The 13470-nt window shown below is 38.0% G+C and overlaps 2 protein-coding genes across 2 annotated transcripts in view; one reads left to right on the top strand and one right to left on the bottom strand.

Annotated features, from left to right (window-relative positions):
• The window catches only part of LOC307167238 (olfactory receptor 52K1-like), a gene marked incomplete at both ends in the record, with an annotated part of 91032 nt that extends 81097 nt beyond the window's left edge, over positions 1-9935 (top strand). The window contains 3 exons of the mRNA XM_079886227.1: positions 8000-8589; positions 9025-9146; positions 9883-9935. Coding sequence (XP_079742353.1) covers positions 8000-8589; positions 9025-9146; positions 9883-9935 — 765 coding nt within the window. The remainder of the gene's footprint in view (positions 1-7999; positions 8590-9024; positions 9147-9882) is intronic.
• A 2267-nt stretch (positions 9936-12202) lies between these two features.
• On the bottom strand, positions 12203-13150 carry LOC307167237 (olfactory receptor 6N1-like; the record flags this gene model as incomplete). The annotated part of the gene is made up of 1 exon (XM_079886226.1): positions 12203-13150. The coding sequence occupies one exon, from the start codon at positions 13148-13150 to the stop codon at positions 12203-12205; it is 948 nt and encodes a 315-aa protein (XP_079742352.1).
• Positions 13151-13470: the final 320 nt, after the last annotated feature.

Genomic DNA, 13470 nt, shown 5'->3' with positions numbered 1-13470 from the left:
GGCGCGTTAAGCACGAATGATTTTATTAGTGCTTTTTGTGCATTCACGTGTTTGGCGCGAATTGAAAAATCTGAACTTCTGCGTCAATTCGCGCCGTGTTAACCAATCAGGAGCCTGCTTGCTGCTGTCACGTGGTGAAGTGACAGTTTATAATGTTATTTTATGTTTGGTCTCAATAAATTATTTTGTAATATGACTAAAATGCACAACAAAGCAAATCTTTCACATAAAAACTCGATTTCAATATATGAGAGATACTCATTTTGTATTGAATGCTATTTATTCCATATCTATTCTAGGTTATATGAAACATTATTAATCTAATGTAAAGACAACAAACAAAATTTAGTGTATAAAAACTAAAAAAAAAAAAAAATCACAGGACAGGTTTCACTTTTGGAGGCTGGCTCCATTTATTATCAAAACAAAAATAAATGACAGATTAGGTGGGTGCGGGCGAGGGTGAACCTTGCGCCGGGCTGTACATTGCGAGCTCGTCAGGCAGCGACCACTCGAGGCCGAGGCCTTATACGGCCTACGCTGTCCTCGTCAGCGTCCTCACCGTTAGGTCCACCAAACCTAGCTCCTGGAGCAAATTGTGAAACTCCTGAAACCCTCCGGAGGGTCTGGTGGACCCGAGTACAGCGACAATGTCCCCTACGCAGCTGTTTCTGCTCTCCAAAGCATATACGAGCGGTGACTCTCTCGATTAATGCTAATGCTCGATAAACATCTAAAAAAGATGGCAGCCAACGGGTTTCGAAACTTTCGCCTCCGGATTTTGCCTCTGACGCGCGTAAATTTCGCTTCAAACTTTAGTTTTTACCCACGTCAATTTCGCTCTTGACGCGCAAATTAACACAAAGTGGTCAAGCGTATAACTAGATGCGGCAGGCGCGAATTTGACGCGCTATTCGCATCCGGTGTGAACGCACAGTAAGTTGCCGTGTCGCCACACATGAGCCGGAAAACTCTGTGTTTTAGCCAGTGCTGAAAGGGTAGGCAGTAGGCCCAGTTGGAGTACTGACGATGCTGAGGCCATAAGGCCCAGTGCCCTCTGAAACGTGCTGAGTGGTCTGAAAGAGCCCGCTTTGAATGTAGCCACTAGCTGCTGAATAGAGAGAACACAATCTGGCGTGAGCCAAGCTCTCATTTGGACAGCGTCGATTATTGACCCCAGGAAGGTTACATGCCGGCTGGGGAGCAGCATGCTCTTGGAAGCATTGATCCTGAGCTAAGGCATTCTAGATGGCCAAGGAGCCAGGATCTGTGGGTTATTAATTCGGCCTCCGACTGAGATAGAATTAGCCAGTTGTCAAGCTAATTCAAGATGCGCATTCCCCGTTGTCTCAGGGGGGGAAGAGCTGTGTCTATGTACTTCGTGAACTTGCGAGGAGCCAGACACAGTCCGAATGGCAGGACCATGGTCTAAGGTGTTTTGGGGGTCCTTGAGATGTTTTGACATGCCCTGACATTTGTGATTTTTTTTCAGTTGCTTATAAACATATTGACCTGCATAATGAGCTGGATAATGAGCCTTTCATTTAGGACAATATATATATATATATATATACTGTATATATACATTTGGGGAGAGGATGTATTCCAAAACTTTCTGAAAATATAATGAGAATTAACTGCACAATCACTAGAAATGTTTGAGAAAAAAAACAATTTGAGAAAAAAAAAAAAAACGAGATGTTTCCAACTGTGAACCAATTTTGTATTTTATATATATATATATATATATATATATATATATATATATATATATATAACATTTGAGCAGAAATTGGCAAACATAAGCTTATTTGATGTGGCAGTATTTTACAGTAAAAACTTTATAATCTATCCAAAACTAGTCAACGAAATGTTTTCTTTCATATTTCGTCTGTAACATAGGCCTATCGTTTTTATGATATATTAGGTCATATAAATGTTAATTTGTAGTTTAATATGTTAATATGTTTCTTATACAAAGACATATTATTTCAACATATTGCAGTCGATTTTTACTCATCTCAGTATAGCAATATAGTTTGGTAAAAGCTGTTCATTCTTCACACAAAAACGTGATTCATATTTAAACAATTTTTTGCGTTTACAGACACTATTCCATATTGCGATTAGAACAAAGCACTTAAGAATAAAGAACTTACCTATTCCATTGCTCCTCGAAGTGAACCAGCACTTGTAAGGTAAATAAGGATTATTATTAAGATAGTATTATTCCTCACAGCATCGTAAAGCATGAGTCTGATTAAACTTGGTGTGTTTTATCCAGCTGATGTGGGCATTGACACGTTTGCATGGATCGCCTCAGATCATTTGTGTTTGAATAGTGCGCACTCTCTGTGGGAGTGGTCACATTAACACTTAATGAGCTATAATGAGCTGTATTGAGAACGACTGACATTTCTCTCTTTTCATACAGATTACATAGTTTTTATATAAATTACTCAATTTAAAAGAAGAAAATTCAAGCTTCATGCCTGTGTGTCTGTATGCCTGTGTGACTGAGTATTCGCTGAGTTACATTTCATTTTCGGACGCGTTTCAGAATGGATTTCACTGACAGAGAGAAGGCAGAACTCGCATCATGTTTATTTTTCTTTATTTGGCAAAAAGCACAACACTTTGTTTTTATTGTGAGTATACACAAAAAATAGACACTTAACAGGATCGAATGATGTATAACACTTATATGCAAGATCAAAATCAACAGATTATTTTTGCACTGATAAGAAACAAAGCGAGCTGGTATCGCCGGCGCGACCGCCGACCCCAGGGGGTTAAGATCTTCAAAGGGTAATTCACTACTGCCAAAATGGGCTTTCACCAAAACTATCAGGGCTACCTGACTAGAGAAAAGAGAAAACAAGGGCTGTTGTCTTCCCTTTTGCCAAAAAGAAAATGTCAACACCCATAATAGGGTTGACTAGAGTCAAATACCTCCTTGCTTGAGTAAGAAATATTTCTTAACAAACTTTTACTTCACAATGGTGGCGACTTGGATTGTTCCCGGGTGCAAGAATTCAGAGAGTAAACTTTTAGCAGGACTGAAGTAATTTCGGTTTCCAGTGAAGGATCCAGCGCATTGTAGGCAATGTCTAAAAACAGCAAAGAATCGTAAATACGGAGAGAACACCGCAACGGAAAAAAACAACACAGGCTCATGGGAAAAACTTACCTGTGGCAACTTTTATGAAAATGCTAAATACTGTACGTACCAATACATACATATCACTGCAGTTTCCAACAGAAATTAATACTAGAGGCAGAAAAACAGCATGCACTTTTAATCCTTTTCACAGAAAATATGATTACATGGTACAGATTATGGATTGATAAAGACTTTTCACGTGGCTCCTAGCAAAATATTACCCTGGTAATCCAGAGTTCTCGCAAGAGCACAAGTTGAATTTGCTCAGCGAGTTACTCTGGTGGTGTCGAATAATGTTGCTCATTAAATATGCCCCTCGATCCGAGCTGCACCAATCACATCGGGTTATTTGATATAGGTGGGCCAGAGGCAAGCTAAACAGATGACGACAGCGCTGTGATGTCCAAGTCATTAGTAAACATTGCAAGATGGTTATGGATGAATACCAGTTGTTTGAAATGGCTTTGGGTGCTACAATGAACGAGTTAGACTTGGCTTTTTATCTAAAACAGGAACGGAAGACGCCGCTCGAATCATTCCTTTGCAAGAAGGATGTTTTTGCTGTTTTGCCGACCTGATACGGTAAGAGTATAATCTACCAGTTAGCCCCGCTGGTAGCTAAGCGTATGGGGTTTATTGTTGTGATTGGTCGTAATGTTATCCAATTGCGTGCAGTGAGATTTTCAAATGCATGCTTGGTGCCGCCCCTCGAGCTGGCCGAGTTTCATTAGTCGACGCCAGACCATTAATCTTTTAGATTAAGGTCTGGATTTCCAGGCTAGCAAAATATGATATTATGACCTCAAAACACTTTTTACCATAGTGCATGATTTGTCATCGAATACATTTAGGAGTTTTCCTCACATAACCAGCTCTATATGTTTGACTTTTATGACTAACTAAACTTACTCTGTAGCTCAGCTGGTACAGAATTGTACTTGTGATGTGAAACGCTTGGGTACAAGTGAAACACGAGTTACGACAAAAGAGCTCAAAGACTTCTAGAAACAAGCTAAAATGGCACGGTTGCTTCAGCAATTGCGTTTTTATGTTACATTTGCTTTTGTTAACACTAACTGGTAGGTTTAGGGTTTAGTGTAGGTTTTAAAATGCAATAGAGCATTAACCTTTTAGCGCCACTCACCGGACATTTCAATTCAGATCTGCGGTGATACGTACAAAAACAAACGTAACAAAACATTGCCAGATTCACGTTAATCTGTTTCGGATAAAATTGATCACGCTTTTAGCACCAATCAATCGACATTTAACTTTCAAACTGTTACAGAACTTGCATGGCGCAACGTAATATAATTTTGCAGAAATGTTGCCACAGATAGGCCTGGGCTGGAAAAACCTCTGTGTTTGTAATCTCCATTTCAAAGTGGATGACTAGGAACAGTGTTATAGGCCAAACGGAGGGGAAAAAAACTAAAGAAACTGCCATTTCACAAGTTAATTTGCAAAGAAGAGGAACAAGGAGCATCTTCTTCCCAACATCCTTAAGCAAAACGCTGTTGAGTACAGGGGAGGAGGCTGTTGATGTATTGATGTGCTACGGTTTCCGGGTTGAACGTCATGTTTCCTGGAAACGGCGTGCACCGGTGTGCAACAGGGTTTGAGATACGTTTTCTCTTGTTTGGTGGGTGTGTCAGAACTGCAGTCCAATCAGCAGCAACATGTATATAAAGCACGCGGTATTAAAGTGAACCCGCACAGTGGGTTCAAGGAAAGTAATTTACAAATGTGTTCGATGCAGCTCGGTATATGCAACAACTGAGGATATTAGAAGACATGTTTGTCGTAAGTTTTATTGTAAAAATATAGGATATCAACATAATGGTGTAGTTGTTTATATTTTTAGCTTCATTGCAAGTGTATGACATTTGGTATAGAAATAAACAATGGTAATTAAGTGCTTTTCCTAAAAATGAGAAAGAAAATACAGGGTATTAAAACAGTATGAACTACAAATAAAGTCAGTATGTGAGGCTAAATAGATGTTTTAGTCTGAATTACGTAAGATGTGTGCTTCCATTTCAGATTCCACAAATCCCTTCACTCGATTGGGATGTTCTCTTTTGTTCTGGTCGGCAAGTGCAGTAACTGTAACATCGGGCATATTTTGTAGTATTAAACACATATTTATACCGATTTCATCAGGCTCAGAAAATTCTTCACAAAGAACACAAAGAATGGCCTTCTCAGCTGCCATAGTTCAACTCTTGCGTCATCAGAACAGTGTGTTCAACGCATCACCGTTTCTGTTCAAAACACGTTGTGCTACGTTTTGTCGGGGCTGAACGCAGCCCTGATGTTTTTTGTATAAAACAATTGTGTTGTTCCATTAATACAGTGGTTCCCAAACCTGTCCTGGAGTACCCCCAACACTGCACGTTCCCTTTGTCTCCCTAATCAAACACACCTGATTCGACTCATCAGCTCATTATCACATGGGTTAATGAGCCGATGAGTTGAATCAGGTGTGTTTGATTATGGAGACAAAGAAAACGTGCAGTTTTGGGGGTACTACAGGACAGGTTTGGGAACCACTGCATTAATATATTCACATCACAAGCCCTGTGTTCCTGCAGCATGAGATCCAGCAATATTATAACAATCAGTTAGAAGATTTTAACAAACATGATCACGAAAAAACAATCTATGGTGACACACACAGATATCAACAATCAGCACAACAATCTCAACAATGGTGACAATCAAATGTTCTTAGATAATCAGATATATTCAGAACATCACTGCAAAGCTGCTAAATGTCACAACAAAAACAACAGCAAAAAAATAAAAGCACATATTTAGAATTTAACAAAATAATAGGACAATTAAGCCGCATAATTATTTCATGTTGCAATGCATGCTGGGAGTTTTGTACCATGCTGGTACCCAGCATGCATTGCAGCAAGGTACTTTTGATTGTCACCATTGTTGAGATTCATACGTTGATTATTGATGTCTGTATTTGTCATTGTATAATAATTTTTAAATGCTCATGTTTGTTAAAGTCTTCTAACTGATTGTTAGAATATTCCTGGATCTCATGCTGCAATAACACAGGTTTTGTGATGTGAATATATTAATGGTACAACACAGTTATTAGATTCAAATGACATCAGCATCAGGTTATTTCATGATGATTATAAGACCATCAACAGGCAACCATCACCACCTGATCTCGTTTCATTTTAGCTTTCGGTGCTACTGGAAATGTGTTTGACAAACACACTGTCACAGCGGCCAAACAAAGACAAAAGATATAATAAGAGTTAAGAGCTCAACTAATGGAAACACTAATCACGGTTATGGTGACTTCAAATGAAACAGAGTTAAACCGCTTTTAATTCACAGAAATAAAGTCAGTCTGGTTAGTAATACGTGAAGCTGGTAATGCTGTTTGTGGAGTTGTTTAATCCTCCTCTGCTGAGATCTTCAGAGATGTAATGTCTTCTTTTCTCTTCAGTTGATTTCATCTTAGTCTGTGGCTGAAGTCAGTTGTAGTTCTTGTGTTTCTGCTCGTCTCTTTTTTCTGTTCTCTTCTTTCCTTCAGTGATTCTGCTTGTTAACAGGCTTATTAAGGCTGAAATGACTCCATATTTAATATACACAGATTCTGTGGCTCAGATAAGGTCCAGTTCTGGTTTATTTCTTTGCTCTTGGCTGACATGTGGCATTGCTATGGCCTGCTTGTGGCCCAGATCTGACAAACAGGAGCGGTCCACCCAAGGGCCATCATTCCACGCTGCTTGTGGCCCAGATCTGACAAACAGGAGCGGTCCGCCCAAGGGCTGTCATTCCACGCTGCATGTGGGCCAGATAATCTTTCCACGTGTGCCAGATGTGGGCCGGATCTGGGCCGACACAATGTTGCTATGTGGGATGCTGTTTAAAGAGAAAGTACGATACAATTTTCAGTGATAAATCTATTCTTGCAATAACGGTTTTGTTAATAATCCTCTGTCAATCCAACATTTCATGCTGAAAAAAAAAAAGAAGGAATTTCTCAGCTAACACTCAGTGGTAACACTGAGAGAGTAAACATTGTTCATTTATATATACTACCAACACTGTAACAATTCAAAGCGGGTTGAAAATCAGTGAACTTACAATCTAAGTCTTGTGTTTTATGCCAGATTTTTATACATCCATTACCTATTACCACCATTTTTTAAGTTAATGAATAGGAAAACTAATGAGGTCAATTCCCATGTGTTTGGTTGGTATATGTGCCCCAGATAGTGGAGGCGGCTTATATATAAACCGCTTAAAATTCACCAGTTGCCTCAGATCAAATGCAACAACCAGTTCTCCTCACTATTCCCTTAACTATTATGAGCATCTCTCTTGATTTTTCTAAAAATATATATATTTTTTAGACTAGACTGAACAGAGGACATCAAAAACTTTTGGATGTTTTTTTTTTTTTTCATATAACAGACAACAACTGAATCCATACATTTATTTAAGTGGCAATTTCATTTTTTTGACCAGCAAATGGAAAATGGAACCATGCCTTCATATTTTTATTTTACTTTGTTCAAGGAGTTTGTTCATATTAAGTATTTCATCCTAATATTGATACTTACAGTTTATTTAACAATTATATTATTTAATGCCATCATTTTGTTTGTTGTGTTTAAAGAGAGATCCCTTCATGAGACAATGTACATCCTGATATTTTGCTTGTCTGTCAATGATCTTTATGGGTCAGCTGGTTTTTTCCCTAGGATAATGGTTGATCTTCTTTCTGATACAAATACCATTTCTAGGCCAGCGTGTTTTGTTCAGATTTTTACAATTTATTCTTTTGGAATATCTGAATATACAATATTAACTCTGATGGCATATGACAGATATGTTGCCATATGCAACCCTTTAAAATATCATACAATTATGACCTCAAAAGTAACAGCATCGTACATGGCAATAGCATCACTTTATGCAGCATTTTCTGTGGGTCTTCTTATTTTCTTCTCAGCCAGGTTGCCTTTGTGTGGGACTGACATAGCTCGACTGTACTGTTCCAACTGGTCTGTGGTTCGGCTCTCTTGTGGGACTTCCACTTTGAGTAACAACATACTTGGATTTTTTGCCTCAACAACAACAGTTTTTCTCCCTGCCTTCTTCATTTTATATACTTATGTCAGAATTTTGATCATTTGTCAAAAAAGCTCCAAAGAATTTAGGGGCAAAGCATTACAAACATGTCTTCCTCACATTATAAGCTTTCTGAACTACTCTGTAGCATCATTTTGTGACATTGCTCTAAGTCGGTTAGATTCAGACAAATACAAGATTGTGGGTATATTTTTTTCAGTGGAATTTCTGATTATTCCTCCTGTTCTCAATCCTCTTATTTATGGCTTAAATTTGCCAGAAATTCGCAAAAACATTTTGTGCTTGTTTCAACGGTCAAAAATTGCCAAGTTTCCTTTAATAAGTAATTAAAGGAGAATATGACATTTTAAAAAGCTACTTGGTTTTGCAGTGATTTTTTTTTTAATTATAAAACTTAATTATCAGAAATTATTTGTTTAGAGCTATAAGATGAGGCACATTGTTTTATCATGTAACAGATAATTATGATGTCATCATAAAACAAGTCAACATTTCTTTGATGTTCTGTACCAATTGAATTGCTGGAGCACCAGCTTAAGGTGGGAAACAGTATGTGAACATTAATCTGTAATTTGTTGTTGAATGAAATATAAAGCAATAAATACAAATGTCTTTTGTTACAGGAAATAAAGAAAAAATGAACAACACTTGACTGTTAACTGGTTTTAATTAAAGTGATTTTGGCAAATCATGTCTCGTACCACCCTGCCATCTCTTTGGTCTACTAGGTTCACTGGGGGTTCCTCTTGGCCATCTTCATCAAGCCTGCGTGGGCTCAGGGTCAGCCCAGAAAGGTCATGTGACATCACAGCTGCTTTTGTTGTTCTTCACAACATTGCCACACTGAGAGGTGAGGCACCTCTCAGTGTGGCAATGTTGTGAAGAACAACACAAGCAGCTGTGATGTCACATGACCTTTCTGGGCTGACCCTGAGCCCACGCAGGCACTGAAACCTTGCCTTCAGGATGCCTATGGTAATTTCCACCTTGACCCGTGTTCTGCTGTGGGCCAGGTTGAATTGTGCCTGTGGTCCAGGCTCAGGTTCAGGGTAGGGTGTCATCATATAGGGCAGACCTCTGCCCCCCAGCAAGTAACCATTGAAGTGTCCTATAAAGGTAGTTAAAGTGTATAATTGCATTAAAAAAAACATAAAAAACAAAACAAAAAAACATTGTGTAAGGCAAAACATACCCTGTTGAAATTTGTGGCACAATGATGACTCCCTAAACATTCTGGCATCATGTACAGACCCTGGCCATTTGGCTTCAACATTGTGTTAATGTTAAAAAGGAAAGGGTCAGGAGCCCAACAAAAGCAAACACTGGTCACCATAAACATTCCATAAAACATTACCATCTAAACTTCTGTTAAATCTAAATAAGAACGTGTGTAGATGTATGACAGAAATAAAGTCCAACTGGTAATATTAAAGGGGACCTATTATGCAAAATTCACTTTTGCATGCTGTTTGGACATAAATGTGTGTTGGCAGTGTGTGTACACAACCACCCAATAGTGATAAAAATCCACTCACTCCTTTTTTATTAATCCCCATAAATCATAACTAGTGTCTCCCTGTTTTCAGAATGCGGCTTTAGTGATGTCACTAAAGCCACAGGTCCCACCCACGAGTGTTGACAGACACTGCCGTTTTAACATAGACCCGCCCTGATCGAGTTCACAGCGAGTTGGACACATCCTCCATTGCTGCACTGACTCCCAAGCGTTGTAGGTGTTGTGTGGCTGGATGTATTAATCCACATAGCTCTCTCTCTCTATTTACTCCCAAAATCTGAGGCAGCCACTGAAGACGAGGTGGAATTATTTTGTTTTCAAAGAAAATGCTCCCTCAACTCTACCGAAATTCGTTTATGTACTTACGCACTTCTTATACTGTGTTTACTCAGCTCTTATGGTGATTTTCTGGAGTAAAACTGACGCTTCATCTTTTGTGTGATGTACAATAAACTTTATTAAACTCATCAGTATATTTTTGATCATCATTCGGACCTGGTCCGAAACAGCAGACTTGTAGGCTATTAATAGTGGATACATACAAGCAGATGACAAATACGTTATAACCGTAATTAAATTAAACTATACCTGTTCCATCTCCATACAGCACTCTGACTCTGTAGGCATTATTATCCGACTCCGGGTCGAAATGAACACCGTTACTGAGAGTTTCTGATATTATCATCATTCCGTGAGATGAAATTGTCCTGGCTCTGAGCGCGAGCCCCCTGTGCCGTGCAGCAGCAGCTTATTTGCATTTAAAGGGCACACACTAAAACAGCGCGTTTTTCTGAGCACCAAAAAGTGACAATTTAAACATGCTGTAAAAAATGATCTGTTGGGTATTTTGAGCTAAAACTTCACATACACACTCTGGGGACATCAGAGACTTATTTTACATCTTGTGAAAAGGGGCATAATAGGTCCCCTTTAAGTACCCTGGTAATCCAGAGTTCTTGCGAGAGCACAAGTTGAATTTGCTCAGCGAGTTACTCTGGTGTCGAGTAATGATGCTTATTAAATATGCCCCTCGATCTGAGCTGCACCAATCACATCGGGTTATCTGATATAGGCGGGCCAGAGGCGAGATGACGACAGCGCTGTGACGTCGAAGTCATTAAACATTGCAAGATGGCTATGGCTGAATACCAGTTGTTTGAAATGGCTTTGGCCACTACAATGACCGAGTTAGACTTGGCTTTTTATCTAAAACAGGAACAGAAGACGCCGCTCGAATCGTTCCTTTGCAAGAAGGACGTTTTTTGCTGTTTTGCCGACCGGATACAGTAAGAGTATAATCTACCAGTTAGCTCCACTGGTAGCTAAGCGTATGTGATTGTTTATTTTTGTGATTGGTTGTAGTGTTATCCAATTGCGTGCAGTGAGATTTTCAGATGTATGCTTGGTGCCGCCCCTTGAGCTGGCCGAGTTACATTAGTTGACGCCAGACCATTAATCTTTTAGATTTAGGTCTGGATTTCCAGGCTAAATATTAAGTGCAATAATGTGTAATGGCTCAAAGTCAGTAGTTCTGGTGTTTCTATTTTTTCTGTTCTTGTTGTTTTTCTTTCCTACAATGATTCTTATTAACATTAGGTGTCACCACTAATGGCCAATCATCACTTAATTAATCACTTAATTATCTCATTAACTTCAACACTGCTTCAGTGTTAATTTTTAACACCCTGTAGTTGGACCTATATGTACACCGAGGAGTGTTAATTTAACACTGGGTAGTTTGCCGTGTAGCTAAAATTATTAATACATTTAGCATTTTTATAGAATATTTTTTATGACAACCATTTAAATGACTATATCTCAAAAATGATTAAACACTTAGAATTACAATAACAGAAAGCAGAAACTTTACTTTTTTTAATCTAGTGCATAAATCTTAGTGAAGTTATTAACGTAATTTCGGGAGGAGTACGCCCATCTAATCTTCTAATTAATACCAAGGTATGAAAAACAACCTCTTACCATTTCTCATTTTTAGTACTTTCAGCATCTCTCCTCCTCCCCTTCTCCTCCTTTTGAACCATATTTTGCCTGTGTAATAGGGGCAATCGAAGCTCGAGTCGAATATCCTCTCTGAGCCCCTCTATAGCAGACAGCAAGCTAAATCCGTTTACCACTTATGCTAAGATTATATGGGCATACAAACTTGTGAAATGTATTTCTGGGTTAAAGTGACTCAAAATAATGGAGCATGTCATCATCCAAAAAATTTTATTTAACTGTTGTGTTTCACAGACAAGGCTTAATACCTATAACATAATGTGCAGTTAATACATTATGCTTTGTTATTACATTTTGAGTTGCTACAACATCTAAACATATATTCTTCCTTTAGGCTTTTTAGTGAAACAATCTTACTGAAACAGAAATATTCACTCCGATATTCCCATTTGTTTCTTGAAAAACATTCTCATAACTTGCTGGCGCACTATTGTCAGATTTAATCCATAAATAAGAGGATTTAAAATAGGTGGTACAAGTAAGAATTCCAGGGCCATGAAATTACGCACACCTTGAGGCACATTCTTTGAGCCATAACGACTGTACAGTACATCAAACATAAACGCAGCTGTCACATTGATCAATGCAAGCAGATGTGGTACACATGTTTGCATGAATTTGTGCCTGCCCTCTATTGACTTCCTGCACTTTCTAATCAAGTGAATGTATGAGCAAAATATCAATACTGCATGTCCAAAATATGTAAGAATAACAATGTATCCAAACACATTATTTACTGTTGTAGAAAAACAAGAAAGTTTTGCAACTGCCCAAATCTCACAATATAATTTTTCAATATTAAAGCCACATAAGGTGAGTCTAGATAATAAAATAATTAGAACAGATATGGAAACAAATGGACCCAGCCAGCAGTAAAGAATACATTTAAAAATTTTCTGATTGGTCATTTTTGAATGATACTCCAGTGGTCTACATATTGCTACATACCTGTCATATGCCATCACTGTTAATGTTGAAAAGTCACACAGAATAGATGAATAAATGACAAATATCTGAATCAGACATCCAATATAAGAAATCACATGATCATGGGATAATAAATCATACAAGAATTTAGGGTAGAATCCAGAAGTGCCAAAAAGTCCATTTACACACAGATTACATATAAACACATACATCGGCTCATGGAGCTTCTTATGTAAGAGTATAGTAGTAATTATAGTTACATTACAAAAGACCATCAAGGGATAGTACAGTGCGGTAAGAGAAAACAAGACATATCTATTTTCCATTGTTTCATTCAGACCAGAGAGTGTAAATACCAAGACACTGGACTCATTCTTTAATAGTGATTGCATCTTGAATGATATGTAATTATTTTGGAAATTTATTTGAAAACGAATTAGTTGTATCAAGTTGAATGGTCACTGTCAATAAGAAGTCTGTAGATGAAAAACACCAACAAGCAAACATCAAATCCTATAACAATAGCATACATGTTTATATATATATATATATATATATATATATATATATATATATATATATACTGTATGCTTTTTTTGTTTGTTTTTTTTTTTTGAGTAACAAAACAGTTGGAATCTTACCATGATTCTCCGTTCACATGCTTCCTGTAGTGTTTTGCAAAGGTTCGATTTGGATTGCTATATATGGACAC

The sequence above is a fragment of the Squalius cephalus genome (assembly GCF_949319135.1).
Source record: "Squalius cephalus genome assembly, chromosome: 11".
NCBI classification, from domain to species: Eukaryota; Metazoa; Chordata; class Actinopteri; order Cypriniformes; family Leuciscidae; genus Squalius; species Squalius cephalus.
Note: the sequence above shows the minus strand (reverse complement) of the source record. Positions and strands in the feature narration are given on the sequence as shown.